Source organism: Chiloscyllium punctatum, chromosome 1 (assembly GCF_047496795.1).
Source record: "Chiloscyllium punctatum isolate Juve2018m chromosome 1, sChiPun1.3, whole genome shotgun sequence".
Classification (NCBI taxonomy): Eukaryota; Metazoa; Chordata; class Chondrichthyes; order Orectolobiformes; family Hemiscylliidae; genus Chiloscyllium; species Chiloscyllium punctatum.
The window spans coordinates 90729294-90750080 of NC_092739.1; the positions used below are offsets into that span (position 1 = coordinate 90729294).

Below are 20787 nucleotides of genomic sequence, written 5' to 3' on the forward strand. Positions count from 1 at the left end.
TTATCTAAATATTACAGTGTGAGGGGCTTTGAGCAAACAATGACCTATCATAGAAACCTGGTACAAACCTTTACCAGCCACCCAAAGTTAAATAGTGCCCTTCATTACTGAAACCTTCTGTAATTTTAAAATAAGGATACAGTAAATAGAATAGGATGGAGTGGAGGTGTGGTGGTAATGTCACTCGAGTCGTAATCTAGAGATCCAGGCTGATGTTCTGGGGGTCTGGGTCCAAATCTTACCACGGTAGCTGGTGAAATTTGAATTCAACAAAATCTGGAATTAAAAGCTAGCCTAATGGTGCCCATGTAACCATTATCAACTGTTGTAAAAACCATCTAGCTCACTCGACCGTTAGGGAAGGAAATCTGCCATCCTTACCCAGTCTGGCCTACATGTGACTTTAATCGAGCAACAATGTAGTTGACTCTTAAAAAAAACTGCTGAAGTAGCCTTGAAAGCCAATTAGCTCAAGGGTAACTGACAATGGGCAGAAAATGTTGGCTTTGCCAATGCTCATGTCCCAAACTGGAATGACATCTTTTACTGCAGGCCTTTGGGCCTTGTGAGACACAGGAATTAGTTCTGAATTCACATTAGTCGGCAAAAGGAGTAGCTTAGCAAATTTATAGCAGGCAGCCTCGTTTTTGCCCGAATATAGGCTTGCAAACTCTTGATGCTGCCAAGAAAACCAGCAAATCTGCAGCTTTGGCATCAGCAGAAGGTGCTGTTGACCCAGCTTGGCAACCTGAGGGCATCCAGGAATGAAGGATGCTTGAACATGTAAAAATAAAGTGAAATTCAACATGGCTAACGGTGAGAGATCATAATAATCAGCAGGGAAACCTGTCTGGCAGTGCAGGCACAGGGGTGAGGGCATCATTTTCCTGGGGTGGGTGAACGTCCCTGTGCAGTACCCTTCTCTTTGGGACACTGATAGTACTCTTCAAGCAGGCTACCTCAATGAAGCTCGTGGCCTCTATGGAGTGAGGGTTTAGAATTCAGTCCACAACATTACAGATGCCAGTGTTCAATCAATCACTCCACAAGAAATGGCTGAAGATATTTAATTCTCGAGAAGTCACGGATGTTGACAACATCCCTGTAGCAGTACTGAGTATTTGTGCTCCAGAACTAACCACACCTGTTGTCAAGTTCCTCCATTCCAGCTACAACACAAGCATCTACCTGGCAATGCAGCAAACTGGCTTGACCATCAGAAGCATGACAAATCCAATCCAGTAAATTAATATCCCCTCAGTCTATGCTTAATCAGAAAAGTATTGGAAGGGGACATTGACAATGCTATCAAGTGGCACTTGCAAATGAATAATTTGCTCACTGACACTCAGGTTGAGTTCCATGAGCAGCATCCAGTTTCTGACCTCACTACAGTCTTTGCATAAATATCGACATAACAGCTGAATTCCAGAAGTGAGGTGAGTGTAACTGCCCTTGACATCAAGACATTATTTAACCCGAGTGTGGCATTAAGGAGCCCCAGCAAAACTTGGGTCAATGAGAATCACTGGGATAACTCTACACTGGTTAGAGTCATACCTAACACAAAGGAGAGGGCTGTGTTTTGGGGGTCAGTAATTTCAGGACGTAATTGCAGGAGTTGTTCAGGGTAGTATCCTAATCCTAACTATTTACAACTGTTTCATCAATGACTTTCCCATAGGTTTTGGGAATATGAGTTCAAATTGCAACATGGAAGCTGGTGAAATTTCAATGCGATTAGCAAACCTGGAAAATATTGGTGATTTGAGGATGATTATTGATTGTTGTAAAAATCGATCTGGTCCTTTAAAGAAGGAAATCAGTCAACCTTATCTGTTTTGGCCTATATGTGACTTCAGAACTACAGCAATGTGGCTGATTCTTAAATGCCCTTTAAATGACCAAGCAAGTCACTCTGATCAATGGCAATTACGAATGGACTGAAAAAGCCCATATCCCAATGAAACAATGAGGAAAAACAAAATACATCCCCGAATGAGGATACTCACTGATGCTCACGCAGTATTCAATATCACTCAGAACACCTTGGCTATGTAGCAGGACCTAAACAATATTCAGGCCTGAATGGTAAGTGCCTAGAAATGACCACCTCCAAATAGAGAGAATCTAACAATCTTCCCTTGATAGCATGAGAACTTGGGCCCTGAAATAAACAAGTATTTTCAGCATTGTACATTGAATTGAAATATGAAAAATGAAATGCACTGAAGTAATAGTCCTGGATCATAGTTAAACACACTTCAAGCAGTCCTCAACTGAAATACCAGGCAGTTGGAGCAAAAGATGTTTTTGGGGGTGGTTTTGGAATTTGACCGAGATTATGAGCCATTCTTTGATAGACTCCAGAATGAAGTTCAGAAAGATAAGACTAAGTTAAAAACAGTCCAGAGTAAATGAGATGACAGAATCCAAGTGTGAGCCTTACAGCTGAATTTAAAAAAAACCAAGAAATCAAGGGGACAAATTGAAAAGTTACAAAGGAAAAGCAACAGCTTGTATCCACAGTCTTAGTGAGAACAGAATGCATGTGATGAGAAAAGCTATGAAAAGAAACAAAGAAAATACTGAAACAAAACACTGAGTTATGAGAGGGGGAGTACCAGAATGAGGAGAAACTAGATGGTGCAAAGAGCGCTCTGAGAGAGTTAATTTTGTAACCAGCTTTTGCCTCCCCAGAAATATACCAGATCCTTTGTACAATCAAATTCAGATAAGTCTAGACACAGGTTGGACAACATGAAGCAAAAATATATCACTTCTAGTGAAAGGAGCCATCTTGATACATGCTGGAATGGTGAGAGGAGCTTCCTTGGCAATTTGAGGTTATACTGGGAAAGCTTTGGCAAAAGTAAGCACTCCTCTAACTCACCTTCCCTTTACAGTGAAGCAGAACCACATCAGCCATGGCAAAACCTTAAGGACTGTCACACCCCTTTTGCCACCTGAGGGCAGAACCCGCAGGGGAAGAACTGAGGATTACATTACATATGAGCTCCAGTATCCTCCTTCTCATACAAAATGGGAACTGATTAAGAGCTCACACCTAGAACAGGAGAATGGTGACTTTAAACTGACCTTCCTCGCTGCATGCTCCCTAAATTTAAGAGAGCTGAACCAGGATCTATGGTCGAAAGCTCATTCAAAGAACTAAACGATAACAGAAGTAGGGTAATGGGGAAAAAGGATATTGATTAGCTAGCATCAAATAAACCTACAGAAAAAGCCCCAGAGAGCTTCATTGTTATTACTGGAAGATCCAGTTACATAGAGTTAGATCTAGTTAGTTAGAATATTGTGACTCCTCAAGTTTCACTTTCCGAACAAGCTCAAGCCTGTACCACAGTCCTTAGCTATTTACAACAACAACACTGGGAAGACTCGATCTGTGTTAGGCTAACACAGGTTGGAGTCAGGTTTATAATAATGTCACTCAAACACCAACAAGGGCTAAAATAAATCACTCACCCAGTCTGAAGTCTGGACCATCCAAGAACCCTGTGCAAAGATGGGGTTCTCAAATTCACTGTTTCCATTACAATTGGTTGCGTCACGATGAATGACTGTCGTAATAAGCCTGGAGTGCAGCTACCTCCTTCTCGTCCTCTGAGACAGGGAGTCCCAATCCAGTTCACAAAATCATTAGAGTGCAGTAGAAGGGCATTCAGCCTGTCCTCTATGCACTGTCTCCATTATATATTGCCGATCTCCTGCCATTTCCCCATATCCCTGGACACCATTACTATCCAAATAATTATCCAATACTCTCTGAAGATGCTTCAATTGAACCTGCTTTCATCACATTCCCAGAGAATGCATTCCATGCTCTAACAACTCACTGTGTGAAAATTTGCTTTGTTTGTGCAACACTTTAAATTCATGCCCTCTTGTTCTTGTTTCTTTTACAAGCAGAAATAGCTTCACCCTACCTATTCTGACCAGCTCACTCACGATTTTGAAGACTTCAATCCATCTCGTCTCAGCTTTCTTCTCTCCAGGGAGAACAGATCCAACTTCTTTGATCTGAGGGTTCTCATACCTGGAACGACTCTAGTAAATCATTTAGAGTCATAGAGATGTACAGCATGAAATCAGATCCTTCGGTTCAACTTGTCCATGCCAACCAAATAGCCTAATCTAATCTAGTCCCATTTGCCAGCACTTGGCCCATATCCCTCTAAATCATTCCTATTCAAATACCCATCCAGATGCCTTTTAAATGGTATAATTTACCAGCCGCCACCACTTCCTCTTGGCAGCTCATTCCATTCACACACCACCCTCTGCGTGAAAATGTTGCCCCTTAGGTCCCTTTAAATCTTTTCCCTCTCACCTTAAACCTATGTCCTCTAGTTCTGGATTCCCCCAACCCAGGGGAAAGACCTTGTCTATTTACCCTATCCATGCCTCTCATGATTTTATAAACCTCTACAAGGTCAGCCCTCAGCCTCTGAAGCTCCAGGGAAAACAGCCCCAGCCTATTCAGCCTCTCCCTACAGCTCAAATCCTCCAAACCTGTTAACATCCTTGTAAATCTTTTCTGAACCCTTTCAAGTTTCACAATATCCTTCTGATAAGAAGGAGACCAGAATTGCATGCAATATTCCAACAGTGGCCTAGCCAATGTCCTTTACAGCCACAACATGACCTCCCAACTCCTGTATTCAATACTCTGACCAATAAAAGAAAGCATACCAAACGCCGCTTTCACTATCCTATCTACCTGCGACTCTACTTTCAAGGAACTATGAACCTGCACTCCAAGGTCTCTTTGTTCAGCAACACTCCAATAAGCATATAAGTCCTGCTCTGATTTGCTTTCCCAAAATGCAGCACCTCACATTTATCTAAATTAAACTCCATCTGCCACTCCTCAGCCCACTGGCCCATCTGATCAAGATCCCGTTGTACTCTGAGGTAACCTTCTCCCTGTCCACAACAGCTCCTATGTTCACATCCATATCATTTGTATAAATGATGAAAAGTAGTGGACCCAGCACCGATCCTTGTGGCACACCACTGGTCACAGGTCTCCAGTCTGAAATGTTAACTCTCTACCACCACTCTGTGTTCTACCTTCGAGACAGTTCTGTATCCAAATGGCTATCTGCACCCTTGCTAATGTAATCACATGAGTGGGTGGCACAGTGGTTAGCACTGCTGCCTCACAGCACCAGGGTCTTCGGTTCGATTCCAGCCTCGGGTGACTGTCTGTGTGGAGTTTGCATGTTCTCCCCGTGTCTGTGTGGGTTTCCTCCGGGTGTACCGATTTCCTCCCACAATCCAAAGATGTGCAGATCAGGTGTGTTGGCCATGCTAAATTGCCCATAGTGTTAGGTGCAATAGTCAGAGTGGCTGGGTTACTCTCTGGAGGGTCAGTGTGGACTTGTTGGGCCAAAGGGCCTGTTTCCACACTGTAGGGAATCCATCTATATATCTTTCTTATAATGTAGCACCCACAACTGTACACAGTACTCCAGCTGAGATTTAACAAGTGTCTTCTGCAAGTACATTACTTTCTTGTTCTTGCACTCTGTGCCCCTATTATTAAAGCCAAGAACACGATTTGCTTTGTTAACTGAGGTCTCCACCTGTCCTGCCACCTTCAATGATCTGTACAGGTTCTCCTGCTCCTGCACCCCCTTTAGAATTTTACCCTTTATTTTATATTGTCTTTCTGTATTCTTTCGACCAAAATGCTTCACCACACGTAGTTGAGCAGCATCTCAATAGAATGAAGACAGTCATAAGAGACCATGAAAATCAGATCGGGATCTTGGCAGCTGGGTGCACCAGAGACCTGAAAACCCAGGCTCATCCCAGCCTCCTGGGTATCCATGCTCCAATACTATTTTTGTGGGAGATTGGTAGTCTGTACATTTGATGAGGGAGGCTGTCAGCAACCAATGCTAGTCAAATTTGATTCCTCCGTCCCCATTATCCATGATCCCTGCCCAGATTCTATGTCTATCTCAAAAAACACAGCAGGTGAAATTTCCAGGGACAGTGTGGGAGAAAGTGATTCCCCCAGTGATTCCAGCTGCTAGTGGGACATGGTTGAAGATGTCTCCAGTGTAATGAGGAGAAGCCAGCATGCAAATACAACCTGGACTGATGAGGACAGAAGCAAAAGGGGTGAGTGAAGGGCTCTCTGAACAGTTAGAGAAGAGTTATAATGATGCATATATTCTTTCTCCACCAATGAAGTTAAAGTGGCCTAGTGAAAATTGGGTTGTATTTGCAGAGAAATTCCATGATTATTATAACAACAGCTTACCTTACCTTACCTCAGTGATGCATCATTGCTAAAACAAGGTGTTGTTCACAAACTTCACAGATTCAGAAGTAACTAATTTAAGGAAAATAGTTTATAAAGTGACTTCCTGGAATGAATTTTAATTTTCAATTTTAATTTAAATCAAAAAAATTGTGCTGTAAAAAGCTGTGATTGATCCAAAAAAAAATGCAGATAAGTGAAAGCTGGACAAAATTTCAGTTTGAAATCAGAACTATCATATATACTTGTGTAAAAGTTGAATTTTTTAGACTATTTTTAAAGGTTCAATTTTGATAAGGTCAACTCATACACGGGTACTAGTTTTGAGGGGCTGAATTTCATGCTGCAGTTTGAAATACCGCATTATTAGTAGACATTGATTTGACAACTCAACTAATTCCAGGTAAAGAACAAAAACACAATGAATTACGGTAAAGATAATTACCGGATAAAAGCAAGCGAAACAAGAAGGAATTACTGTAGGAAATTTTATTTTTACATACCAGTATGAAAATTGAACATGTGAAAGATCCATTGAAATCCTGAAAAATCACACTGTTCAACATCGTCATGGCCGGGTATAATGGCACGCTTAAAATGAAACGTTTATTAAATTCTGAATGTGTAAGTATCTTGAACTTACCTACCAAATTCTTCCGTTTCTCTCCCATTTACTCTTGTATGTAATGAACTTCAGCAACATTAACAAATTTGTAAAATTATTGAAGCTATACGTAGCTAATATATCTCACTTCTATTCAGATATAATAGCACTATTAAATTGATTAACTTTTTAACGATATTAACTTTCAAATGTATAGTGAACAAAGTGTGATAAGTACCGATAGACTTAGTACCGGTCTGAATGAATTAATTAATCAAAATGTGCTGTAGTAAAGTAAATGGGCTAAGTAGAGTTATGAATGAATGAATGAATAGAGACACAATATAATAAACAAAGAGCGATAAGTTGAGTTACCCATATGAATGTGATTTTGTTTAAGTGGGTTAAAGAGAACATGCAGTTTCCTTTGTAAGAGGTTGATAATGTGATATTGTAGGATCAACTTTTACAGAAGATATAATGGAAAATTACAAGATTTTTTGGCCAAAAATAAGGGGTTGACATTTACATGAGATCAACATTTACATGAGCATATGCGGTAGAAAAGGGAAAAGAAAAGGACAATGGGAGTTGCTTTTTAAGCTGGCGTCCCTCATTCATTCCTCTGATCTTCAAAGCATGGTGCAGTAACATCTTACAAAATGCTAAAAGATTTTCAGATAATTGGAATATTTGGGCAAATTTAAAGAAAAGACAAAATGCATTTTTATTTAAATACTTTGAAATCATCAAGAAAGTTCTTCATTTCTTAAAACAGATTTTGTAAAATGATGACATGATATTGCTTGGTGAATATTTTGTCCCCCTTTTCAAACCAATGGAGTAAACTCTTTCTTTTGACAGCTTTTCAAATATTTGCCACAGACGTTTCATATGGCTAGATATGTGGTTTCCTGCATTACTAGATATCACTAAATTTAATATCTAAATATTAAATTGCTAAATTTAGAAATATTAAATTTCTAAATTAACGATTGGGCTTCAAACTAAGAGCCACAGTGGATTTTATTTCTGTGTTTTTAAACAGGTTGAAAGAGCCATTTAAGCACCAATGCCACAGCCAATGACCCAGAAACAAATTCAAGAACATAATAATTGTCACAACACTTGGACTAAAGGCTTTGTCCTTCACAGACTTGACCTCAACCAGTCAGATAATTTGTTATTTTCTGTGCTAAAGTGTTTCAGAATGGGAGAATCTTAAACTGACTCTGATTATTTGTGTCTCCACTGTTTAAAACCACCAAGCTTGGACACAATAGTTTCGAAAAGAGGGACTGACAAAATAATCTGATACAAGTTGTAACCTCAGGCAGTCAATGGAAAATTTACATAAAGCTTGAGTAAAAAATAAATTTTAAATTAAAATGAATTTCAATAGAAATAGACTGGATGGTTTCAATTTGTATCTGAAAATGGAAAAGATTGTTTCTGAAGAAATAAACTGATCAATACTGAAACCTATCAGCCCAACAACACAGTTGAAGTGATACACCAAAAAAAACCCAACAGTGTTGTTGTCATATTTGAATTTGGGATAATTTTAAAATTAGGAAAAGTCAAACATCATGTTGTAATATACTTATGAGAATTTTTTTTAAGGACAAGCAAAATTTGGTAATGCCTGGAACGATGCAGCAGTGATCAATTTCTGTTTTAAATATGTTACAAAACTACTCTCTCTATTTGGACAGTAAAGTTTCTCCAGAGCTCCCAAATCTAATAGAGTGGTAACTGAAAAGAAGCTCCATTTAGGATAAAAGGTAGTGAGAGAAAATAACAATCACTCAGTTTGGGTGCATTTCAATAGAATTTTTCAAGTGAAAGGAAAACCAATATGAGTCTAATAAGTTGACGACTTTCTTTTGGAGATATGTGCACCCTTGCCTATAAGCCTTTTCATAAGAGAACTGAATTGGATGGCCTGGCCACCACTGCAAGCATCCGGACGAAGTTGACCTTTCACTAAGATCATCTGAAAGTCAGGAATGCATGGTACGATGCTGAAATGGCATGAAACATGGGAATAATATTTACCTCACTTCGAAGCCTACCTTTTCTTCCAACCCTGTGAGACAACTATAATAGGTCACCTCTTGATCCCTAAGAAACACCAGCGAACTGGGAATAAATCTCTCTGTGGAATGAGGCCCTTCAGGCAATATCCAGATTTGGTCACCAATTCCTCCACAGTCCCTAAACCTCAACCCAATCTTAGTTGGATCAATATCAATGTTACTCCTACGTTGTGCGGCAGCACTGATCCAGTTACCAACATTGACTCATTGCCATGCACAGACCTCAGAAGTCCATGCAGAAAAGAATTTTTTTTAAAAATCACTATCTCAGAGACATCTGATTAAAGTGGGCCTGTAGAAGAAAGAAACTGATCGAGACATTCAGAAACAAGGAGAACAACCTGGTGTATAACAACATCTATCAAACCCTAGGTTGAGGACGTCAGCTTTATATTTAAAAGCTGCCTGAAGCTTTATGTTAACAATTCTAATAATTTACTGTGTTAACTACGATATATAATATAAAATTAAGGAAACAGCTTTTATTTTAGAAATGCAGATAGTCTGTTGGTTACAATTGGATTCCATTGTTCAGTACATTTCTAAGTTGATTTGTACACAAGTTGGAACACAACGCAGTACAACATAAAATTGCCTTTCATAAGTATGAGCAAACATTCTTGTGTTAGAACTTTAAAATTAATAATATACACCCCTGTTTTGGATGTCATTCATAATCAGAACTCATAAGTTGAACCATCGAAACTTGGGGACCACCTGTAATGAGGTCAAATAAGAATGAATTATTAAAAGTCAATAAGAAATTTCCTTCTCAAGAGGGTACCTTTAAAAACTGGGCCCCTCAATAAACAGGTAAGTTATTAACTATGCAGCAAATATAAAATTCACTAATATAGCATTGATCATCTCTTTCTGCAGATGGCACCAGCTAATATTCCATGTAACTACATCGTCGGCTTCTGTTCTCACCACCCTCCTTTACTGTAGCAAAACATTGACAATTTTGCCAACCAAGAAAAGGAACTGAACAGCTTCTACTTTCTCTGCCTCAGATGAATATTTGGGAACCTCTGATAAGACAGAGAGAGAAATATGGAAGTAAACCATTGTCATGGAGGCATAGAAATCTACAGACCAGAAAACAGTCCTTTGACCTAGAGGCTGTGCCAGTTAAAAGCAACCAACCAAATATTCTGTTTTCCCGCACTTGGCCCATAACCTTATATGCCTTGGCCACCAACTATGTTGGCCAACTCCAAATAGAAACCCCACCAAGAATATTTTCCCCTCCCCACCCCTCTCTGCCATCCTCAAGGACTGTTCTCTTTGCATCCTTGGTTCGCACCACTGTCCCCAACAACTCCCCCAAACTCCCAGCTACCTTCCCCTGCAACTGTAATCAAATAACCTACCTTCCCATCTCCAACTCCCTTCCCAGTCCGTCCCATTCCCTTCCATTCCTCTGATCAACCCTTCCTTCGAGCTACAAACCGGATTCATTCTGCCCCTCGACCAACCAGATCATACCCTCTACCTGTCTTCACCTACCCCATCTCACCACCCCACACTCCCCACCCCACCTTTTAGCTGCAGTTCCCATTACACCCACCCTCAGTCCAGAAGAAGGGTTACACCCAAAACGTTGACTTCTCCACATCCCAATGCTGCCTGTCTTGCTGTGTTCTTCCAGTTTCCTGCTTGTCTACCTTCAATTCCAGCATCAGCAGTTTTTATTTGTCCCTTGGCATCACAAGTGCAGATCAAAATGGTTCTTACATTTTATGAGGGTATCTGCTTCCATCACCCTTACAAGCAGTAGGTTCCAGATTCCCACCACCTTTTGGATGAAAAATATTTTCCTCCCATCCCCTCAAACTTCCTGTCCCTACCTTTAAAATGGCAGGGAGGCAATGACCTAACAGTATTATTGCTGGATTATTAACCCAGAAACCAAGGTAATATTCTATGGGCCCAGGTTCAAATCCTGCCACGACAGATGGGGGAATTCAGATCTACTAAAAATCTGCAATTAAGAGTTGAAAAATGGCACTGAATCCATTATTAATTGTTGGAAAAACCATCTGGTTCACTGATGTCCCATAGGGAAGGAAACTACCATCCTTACTTGTTCTACATATGATTCCAGGCCTGCAGCAATGGGAAAGAGGGATGGGCAATAAATGCTGGCCTAGCCAGAGATGGCCTCATGCACGTAAATGAACTTTAAAAAAAAAATCTATGTCCGCCATCATTGATCCTGCCTTGATGGTTTCAATGTTGACATTCCCAAGTCGACAGGATGGAGGCTTGTTTATCTCTTACTTGTACAAGTGTCTGGTAAGGACTAGCAATTAAGCTCAGCATGACAAACTAAAAAGCCAACCTTGAGCTAAGTTGGACATGGAAAGAGATGAATGTTCACTGGTAAGAAAGTTTCAAACACATCTTTGACATAGAAATTTAGAGCGATATCCAACTCCTTCTTGAAAACATTCAATGTTTTGGCCTCAAATACTTTTTGTGGCAGAACATTCCACAGGCTCACCACTCTGTAGATGAAGAAATTTCTCTTCACATCAGTCCCAAATGACCTATCCCTTATCCTTAAACTCTGACCCTTTGTTCTGGCCTCTCAGTCTTTGGGAACACACATCTTACATTTGCCTTGTCTAGTTCCGCTGAATGTCTAAGTTTCTATGAGATCCCCTAATTTCCCTCAACTCTATGAATACAGTCCAAACTGATCCAATCTCTCTTCAATGTGTCCGGAAATGATGTGTTGTGCTAGGACTTCTAGAGGTGTTCAAAAAAGTACCTCACGAAAGTTTAAGTAATAACATGAGAGCCCGTGGTGTTGGATGTAGTATATTGGCACAGACAGAGAAGTGGCTCATGGATAGGACAAAGCAAATGGGGACATGGGCTCTTTTTCAGGTTGGTGACCTGCGACCAGTGGGATATCAGTGGTGGGACTGCAACTGCAACATACATAAATGACTTGAAGAAGGAAGCAAATCCACTGTGTCAGGAAATTTACAGGTAACACAAAAGTAGGTGGAAAGGCAAGTTAAAAAAGGGAGGCAAAATAAGGACTGCAGATGCTGGAGATCACAGTCCAGATTGGAGTGATGCTGGAAGAGGGGAATTAAGGAAACTAGTGGAATCCACATTGATGCCCTGGGGTTGAAGTGTTCCGAGGCAGAAGATGAGGCGTTCTTCCTCCAGGCATCGGGTGAGGGAGTGGCAATGGAGGAGGCCCACGACCAACATGTCCTTTGCAGAGTGGGAGGGGGAGCTGAAATGTTTGGCCATGGGGTGGTGGGATTGATTGTTGTGGGTGTCCCGAAGATGTTCCCTAAAGCGCTCTGCAAAGGGATCCAAGCAGTTTAGAAAGAATTATCGATAGATTACATAAATGGATTAAAAGTTGGCAAATGGAGTATAATGTGGGAAAATCTGAAGTTTCTCATTTTGGAAGGGAAAAGAACAGAAGATATTAGTTAAGTTGATATATTTAAATTTATCCAGCCCCCTGATGAAGGACTTATGCCTGAAACATCGATTCTCCAGCTCCTCAGATGCTGCCTGACCTGCTGTGTCTTTCCAGCACCACTCTCTCGACTCTGATCTCCAGCATCTGCAGTCCTCACTTTCCCCTACTACTTAAATGAAGAAAAACTGCAACATAAAAGGGACTGGGGGTACTTGTGTTTGACACACAGAAAGCTGGCACACAGGTGCAGCAGATAATCAGGAAGGCTAATGGATGCTCTTAATTCAAGGGAGTTGGAGTATAAGAGTAGGGAAGTCTTACTGCAACTGTACAAAGTGCTGGGGAGACTAAACAGATTTGGATTCTACTCAATGGAGCTTAGAAGAAAAAGAGGTGATCTCATTGAAACATAGAGGATTCTTAAGGGGTTTGAGAGGGTAATTGCTGAGAGAACGTTTCCCCTCATGGGAGAGTCTAAGATCAGAAAGGTATCGTCTCAAAATAAAGGGTTGCTAATTCAAGACTGAGATGAGGAAGAATTTCTTCCTCATTGAAACTCCTTGCTACAGAGCTGTGGGGGCAGAGTCCTTGTGTATGTTTAAGGCTGAGATAGATAAGGCTGAGATAGGGGAATCAAGTGTTACGGGAAATGGCAGAAAAGTGGATATGAGGAGTGCTGGATCAGCCATGATACTATTGAATAGTGGAGCAAGCTCAAGGCACCTCAACTTGATCCAGTTTCTAATGGTTTTGTAGAAGAGACTAAGACCAGAAGGAAGAGTCTCAGAATAAAGATTTGCCAATTTAAGACTGAGATGAAGAAGAATTTCTTCTCTGAGGGTTGAGAGTCTTTGGAATTACTTGTCACAAAAGCTGTGGGGTCAGAGTCCTTGTGTATGTTTAAGACTCCCAAATGGTCTGTAGCCTCCCAAGTGCTAGGGTCAGGGATGTCTCGGATCGAATCTACAGGATTCTTAAGGGGGAGGGAGGGCAGCCAGAAGTCTTGGTACACATCAGTGTCAATGACATAAGTAGAAAAAGGGAGGAGGACCTGTAAAGAGAATACAGGGAGTTAGGTTGGAAGCTAGAAGGCAGGATGAGCAGAGTATTAATCTCAAGATTGCTACCAGTGCCACGTTCTAGTGAGGCTAGGAATGGAGAGTGAGTGTAGGTAGCTGCAGGGCTCGTGTTGGGCTTCAGCTATATGGCGCACCTTCTGGGGAAGGTGGGACCTGTACAAGAAGGATGGGTTGCACCTGAACTGGAGGGGCACCAATATGCTGGGTGGGACGTTTGCTGGAGCTCTTTGGAAGGGTTTAAAAGAGATTAGCAAGGGGGTACGATCTGGAGCTACCGATCAGATGATAGAATATGTAGTGAATAGTCAGATACACTTAAGATTGAGGAGGCAAGGATCAGACAGGGTTCTGATTACAACGTAGCCAGGAAGGCACTGCAAAATGGACTTAGGAGAGCTAGAAGGGAGGGCATGATAAAGCTTTAGCAGAAAGGATTAAGGAAAACCCTAAGGCATTCTACACTTATGTGAGTAACAACAGTGTAGGGTTAGGGCCGATCGGGGATAGTGAAGGGAACTTGTGCCTGGAGTCGGAAGAGGTAGGGGAGGTCCTTGATGAGTACTTTGCTTCAATATTCACTACTGAGAGAGACCTTGTTGTTTCTGAGGACGGCATGAAACAGACCGATATGCTAGAACAGGTTGATGTTAAGAAGGAGGATGTGCTGAAAATTTTGAAAGACAAAAGGATAGATAAATTCCCCTGGGCCAGATGGCATATACCCTAGCTTACTACAGGGAGCAAGCAAAGAGATCGCTGTGCCTTTGGCGATGATCTTTGCATCCTCACTGTCCACTGGAGTAGTGCCAGATGATTGGAGGGTGGAAAATGTTATTCCCTTGTTCAAGAAAGGGAATAGGGATAATCCTGTGAATTGCAGACTATTTAGTCTTCGGTCTGTGGTGGGCAAAGTATTGGAGAGGATCCTGAGAGACACGATTTATGATTACTTGGAAAACAATAGTTTGACTAGAAATAGTCAGCTTGGCTTTGTGAGGGGCAGGTCATGCCTCACAACCTTATTGAGGATGAGACAAAACACATTGATGAAGGTAGAGCAGTCGATGTGGTGTGCAGGGATTTTAGCAAAGTGTTTGATAAAGTTTCCCACCATAGGCTCATTCAAAAAAATAAGGAGGCATGGGATACAGGAAAATCCGGCTGTCTGGATACAGAATTGGCTGGCTCATAGAACACAGAGAGCAAGGTCTGAGCTTAGTCAACCTCTCTTCATTAGGAAAGCCCTCCAGTCCAGGCAGCATCCTGGTAAACCTTCTTTGCTCCCTCTCCAAAGCCTCTGTATCTTTCCTATAGTAGGGCGACAAGAACTGGACACAATATTCCAAGTATGGTCTCACCAGGGACTTGTGGAGGTGTAGCACAACCTCCTGGCTCTTAAACTCGATCCCCCTGTTAATGAAAGGCAAAACACCATATGCTTTCTTAACAACCCTATCCACTTGAGTGGCAATTTTGAGGGATCCATGTACTTGAACACCAAGATCCCTCTGTTCCTCCACACTGCCAAGAATCCTGTCTTTAATCCTACATTCAGCATTCGAGTTCGATCTTCCAAAATGCATCACTTTGCATTTATCCAGGTTGAACTCCATCTGCCATTTCTCAGCCCAGCTCTGCATCCTGTCTATGTCGCGCTGCAGCCTGCAGTAGCCCTTGATACTATCGACAGCACCTCCAACCTTTGTGTCATCTGAAAATTTACTAACCCACCCCTCAACCTCCTCATCCAAGTCATTTATAAAAACTACAAAGACCAGAGGACCAAGAACAGAGCCCTGCGGGACACCACTCAACACTGACTTCCAGATAGAATACTTTCCATCTAAAACCACTCTCTGCCTTCTGTCAGCCAACCAATTCTGAATCCAGACAACCAAATCTCCCTGTATCCCATACTTCCTAACTTTATGTATGCACCTACCATGGGGAACCTTATCAAATGCCTTGTTGAAATCCATATACACCACATCAACTGCTCAACTTTTGTCGAGCTATCACAAAATTTCCTCAAAGAACTCAATAAGATTTGTGAGACATGACCTGCCCCTCACAAAGCCATGCTGACTGCCTTTAACCATGTTATGCTTTCCCAAATAATCATAAATCCTATCCCTCAGAATTCTTTCCAAAATCTTGCTGACCACAGACATAAGACTGACTGGTCTGGAATTGCTTCTTGAAAAGAGGAACAACATTTGCCTCCGTCCAATCCTCTGGTACGACTCCTGTGGAGAGGAGGGAAGCAAAGATCTTTGCCAGCGGCTTAGCAAACTCCTTTCTCGCTTCCCGGAGCAGCCTTGAATAAATCTGTTCTGACCCTGGGGACTTATCAATCTTAATGTTTGCCAAAATTTCCAGCAGATCAACTTCATCAATCTTGATCTGTTCAAGCCTGTATCCCAGTTCCTCAATGTTCTCATTCACAACAAGGTCCCTTTCCTTAGTGAAAACTGAAGCAAAAAACTCATTTAGGATTTCCCTATCTGCTCAGACTCCACGCACAAGGTCCCTCCACTATCCCCAACCGGCCCTACGTTTTCCCTGTTCATTCTCTTATTCCTCACGTATGAGTAAAATGCCTTGGGTTCTCCCTAATCCTTCCTGCCAAGCCTTTTTCGTGCCCCCTCCTGGCTCTCCTCAGTCCATTTCTGAGCTCCTTTCTAGCAGGCCTGTAATCTTCTAAAGCTGTGCTAGATCCTTGCTTCCTCCACCTTACGTAAGATGCCTTCTTCCTTTTGATGAGAAGCTTCTCTGTTCTCGTCATCCAAGGCTCCTTAATCTTACCTCTTCTTACCTGTCTTAGAGGAACAAATTTGTGCATCATTCGCAACAACTGCTCCTTAAATAGTCTCCACATGTCTGCTGTGCCCTTTCTGTGGAACAATTGCTCCCAGTCTGTACTTCCCAACTCCTGTCTGATAGTGTCATCATTTCCCTTTCCCCAATTAAATTTCTTCCCTCGGTGACTGCTCCTTTCCCTCTCCAAGGCTATGCTAAATGTGAGGCAGTTGTGGTCACTGTCACCAAAGTGTTCTCCCACTGTGAGATCTGACACCTGGCTCATTGCCGAGCACCAAATCCAAAATGACCTCCCCCCTCGTCGGTCTGTATACATGCTGAGTAAGGAAACCTCCTGAACATACCTGACAAAAATGGCTCCACCCAAACCATCTGCACTAAGGAGGTTCCAGTTGGGAAAGTTGAAATCACCTATAACAACAACCCTGCTACATCTGCATTTTTCTAGAATCTGCCAGCCTATGGGTTCTTCAATCTCTCTACTGCTATTGGGAGGTCCCTTGCTGTTCCTAACTTCCACCCATACTGACTCAGTAGACAAACCTTCCTCAACAACCTTCGTTTCTGTAGCTGTGATGCACTCTCTGATTAGCAATGCTACACCCCCTCCGCTTTTTCCACCCTTCCTGCTCTTTTTAAATGTTCTAAACCCTGGAACATCAAGCAACCATTCCTGCCCCTGTGAAACCATGTCTCCTTATGGTCACAACATCATAGCCCCAAGTACTGATCCATTCTCTAAATTCATCGCTCTTATTTCGGACACTCCTTGCATTAAAGCAGATACACACTAACCCATCCCTTTGTTTCATCATGTGAGAAACGTTCCCAATAGATTCACTACATCCTGTCACTGTCCCATGTACAACTGCTCCCCTCTCTGATGTGTAGCTTTGATTCCCACCCCCTTGCAAATCTCCACCTAGGACATTTGTGCCCCTCCAGTTCAGGTGCAACCCTTCCTTCATGTACAGGTCCCACCTTCCCCAGAAAGCATCCCAATGGTCTAGGTATCCGAGGCCTTCCCTCCTGCACCGGCCTCGCAGCCACGTGTTAAGCTGCATTCGTTGACTGTTCCTCACCGCACTGTCTCGTGGCACCAGTAGCAAACCAGAGATCACTACTCTACTCATCCTGCTCTTCAGCTTCCAACCTAGCTCTTTGTAGTCACTTTTCCGATCCTCAATCCCTTTCCTGGACATATCATTGAAGTCAATATGTACCGCGATTTCTGGCTGCTCACCCTCCCCCTTCAGAATCCTGTAAACCCAATCGGCGACATCCCGGACCCTGGCACCGGGGAGGCAACATACTTTCTAGGAGTCCCATTCCTGACCACAACATCTCCTGTCAATCCGTCTAACTATTGAGTCCCCTACCACTAGCGCTTTTCTATTTTCCCTCCTTCCCTTATGAGCCACAGTGCCAGGCTCAGTGCCAGAGACCTGACAGCTATGGCATCCCTCTGGGAGGACATCTCCACCAGCAAATATCCAAAAAGGTATACTTATTGCTGAGGGGAACGGCCTCAGGGGATCCCTGCCTTACCTGTTGATTCCCTTTCCTCCCACTGACTGTAACTGTAATAGAAGACAGAGGGTGGCAATAGATGGAAAGTATTCAGCCTGGAGCTTGATAACCAGTGGTGTTCCGTGGGCATTGTTTCTGGGAGCTCTGCTCTTTGTGAATTTTATAAATGAGTTGGATGAGGAAGTGAAAGGATGGGTTAGTAAGTTTGCCGATGATACGAAGGTTGGTGGAGTTGTGGATAGTGTGGAGGGCTGTCGTAGGTTGCAGTGGGGCATTGACAGGATGCAGAGTTGGGCTGATAAGTGGCGGGTGGAGCGCAACTTGGAAAGTGTGAAGTCATTCACTTTGGAAGGTTGAATTTGAATGCAGAACACAGGGTTAAAGGCAGGATTCATGGCAGTGTGGAGGAACAGAAGGGTCTTGGGGTCTATGTCCATAGATCCCTCAAAGTTGCCAACCAAGTTGATAGGGTTGTTAAGAAAGCATATGGTGTGTGTTGGCCTTCATTAGCAGGGGGATTGAGTTTAGGAGCAGTGAGGTTTTGTTGCAGCTCTATAGAGTCCTGGTTACACTGCACTTGGAGATTGTGTTCAGTTCTGGTCGCCTCATTATAGGAAAGATGTAGAAGCTTCAGAGAGGGTGCAGAGGAGATATACCAGGATGCTGCCAGGACTGGAGGACATGTCTTACAAAGTAAGGTTGAAGGAGCAAGGGCTTTTCTTGTTGGAATGAAGAAGGATGAGAGGTGACTTGATAGAGGTGTTCAAGATGATGAGAGGCATAGGTACAGTGAATAGTCAGAGTCTTTTTCCCAGGGTAGAAATGGCTATCACAAAGGCACATAATTTTAAGCTGATTGGAGGAAGGTTTAGGAGAGATGTCAGGGGTAGGTTCTTTATACAGAGTGGTGGGTGCTTGGAATGCACTGCCAGCAATGGTAGTAAAGTCAGTTACATTAGGGACATTGCAGCAACTCTTGGATAGGCACATGGAAGATAGCACAATGAAGGGTATGTAGGTTCGTCTGATCTTAGAGTAGGATAAAAAGCACAACACTGAGGGCCGAGCGGCCTGTACCATTCTATGTTGTTATTACCCAAGCAACTGGGAGCGATGGCCCAGAAAATCATTCAGGATTCACAGTTGCAGCTGTATAAACAGGTTCCCCGTTTACCGATGATGGAATATCTACAATCATCATTCAGTATTCCTTCTCATTGCACCCATGGTCCATTGCTGCCATGGTATTGCTTACAGCTACCCTTCCCTATGCTGCCTTTGTTCATGAATCAGGGAGGCTCCTTAGACAAACTCTTCCCATTTCTTCCTGCCTTCCTTGTGCATGTTTATCACACTGCCCTTCTACTCCCCTGAAGCAAATAGAAGAAGCATATCATCAACCTTTTGCCCACATATTCTCTGGAATGTTTCAGCTTGAGAAAGACAATATTTTGTTATTTCACTTGTGCATTCTTTCTGGATACGCCGAATCCAAGATGGCAATTTATACGTCGCTCACACTTCCCTTCGTTAAAATATATGAACCACTTTGTTACATATAAACTACCGATTATACAGTGAATTCGCTCGCTGACTTAGTGTCCAGATAACACCTACCCAGTGTTGAATTCTGTAAAAACCTCACACTTGACCTTTAGTGAGAAAGAAAAAAAAAATTCGGTGGATGTTGATGGGGCTGGGAGTAGGCACAATCCGATATGTGAATATTGATGGCCTTACTTGCGATGTGCTGCGTTGAAACGCTGAACCCCTCACTCTCCAGTTCCTGAGCTACCTCAAAGATGCAGCCAATTTAACCACCTCAACGATGACCCTGGCTCGCTTAACTGCCATCTCGGTTCAGACGGTATTGTCCTCGATTGTGAGTCAAAACCAGCCTTTCAGTGCAATGCTGCTGCTCTTCGGACAAAATGTTACAGCCTTTCGCCCTACAGTTTTAAAAAAAAGAAAGCACACTGACTTCCTTGCTGTTCCAAAAAATTGGCTGCTGCTGTATTTGCCAAGGTGACAGTAACCACACTTCAAAACCAATGTACTATTACCAACTGTTGAGGGATGCTTGACTTATAAATTGCAAGTTTCTCTTTGCTGTCAATGCAAAAAGACCTCAGAATGCTCCACACAAATGTGGCTCTAAATATCCAGTCCTAGTTTCTGCTCAGTACTTGGAGAAACTACATTACACCTTATCCCGCATCCCTGCAGATTTCGGATTCCCTCCCCTCCCCGGTTCTCAGTATCTCCTCCCCGTGCCTTGTCTCCGGGTTTACCTGAGCGACCACATGTAGCCGTGCGAGTATGGGAAATAGTTGTCCGCCTCGCTGCAGCAGTATTTGAGGTCCGAGAAACCGCAGCAGTAAACTTTGTCCATGCCGTCCGCCTTCCTCGGACACCTGAAATGTTCCACCAGCTCGCCTCGCAGGTTGAAGTAGCTGCTGCAGAGCTGCAGCTCTCCGCTCGGCATCTTGCTGGTTGTCAGTCCGCTGTCCCCGGTGCCCGGGGTCCGGGTCTCCAGCCCAGGATCCCGCCCCCTTCCTCCAGCCACAGTCACCTTCACTGCAGCGACGCTACCCATCCCCCAGCCCCAGGCCCGGCCCCGGCCGCCTCTGTGACCTTTTGAACGTGAAATGCAAACGATGGCATTGTAAACAGGACAGAGGCGGTAAGGAAGTCTACCACTCCCCGAGGTTGGCTACTTTTCTACCACCTGTTTGCTCAGTGAAAACAGGGCAGTTCGAGACCAGTTGAGTATTTCCCAGCAGAGGGCAATTTGAAGCGAGGATAAATTGATGGAGAGAACTGGCTCGTGTGGTACTTGGTGCAGGGAGTAAATGTTACATTGCTCCCACTTTCTGCAGACTCGCTGACAGAGTGATTGACTG

At 42.9% G+C, this 20787-nt stretch overlaps 1 protein-coding gene across 1 annotated transcript in view; it reads right to left on the bottom strand.

Annotated features, from left to right (window-relative positions):
* Window positions 1-20572, bottom strand: part of LOC140482378 (protein shisa-like-2B) — a 34129-nt gene extending 13557 nt beyond the window's left edge. The window contains exon 1 of the mRNA XM_072579775.1: window positions 20176-20572. Coding sequence (XP_072435876.1) covers window positions 20176-20480 — 305 coding nt within the window. The 5' untranslated portion in view covers window positions 20481-20572. The remainder of the gene's footprint in view (window positions 1-20175) is intronic.
* Between the last annotated feature and the right edge of the window lie 215 nt (window positions 20573-20787).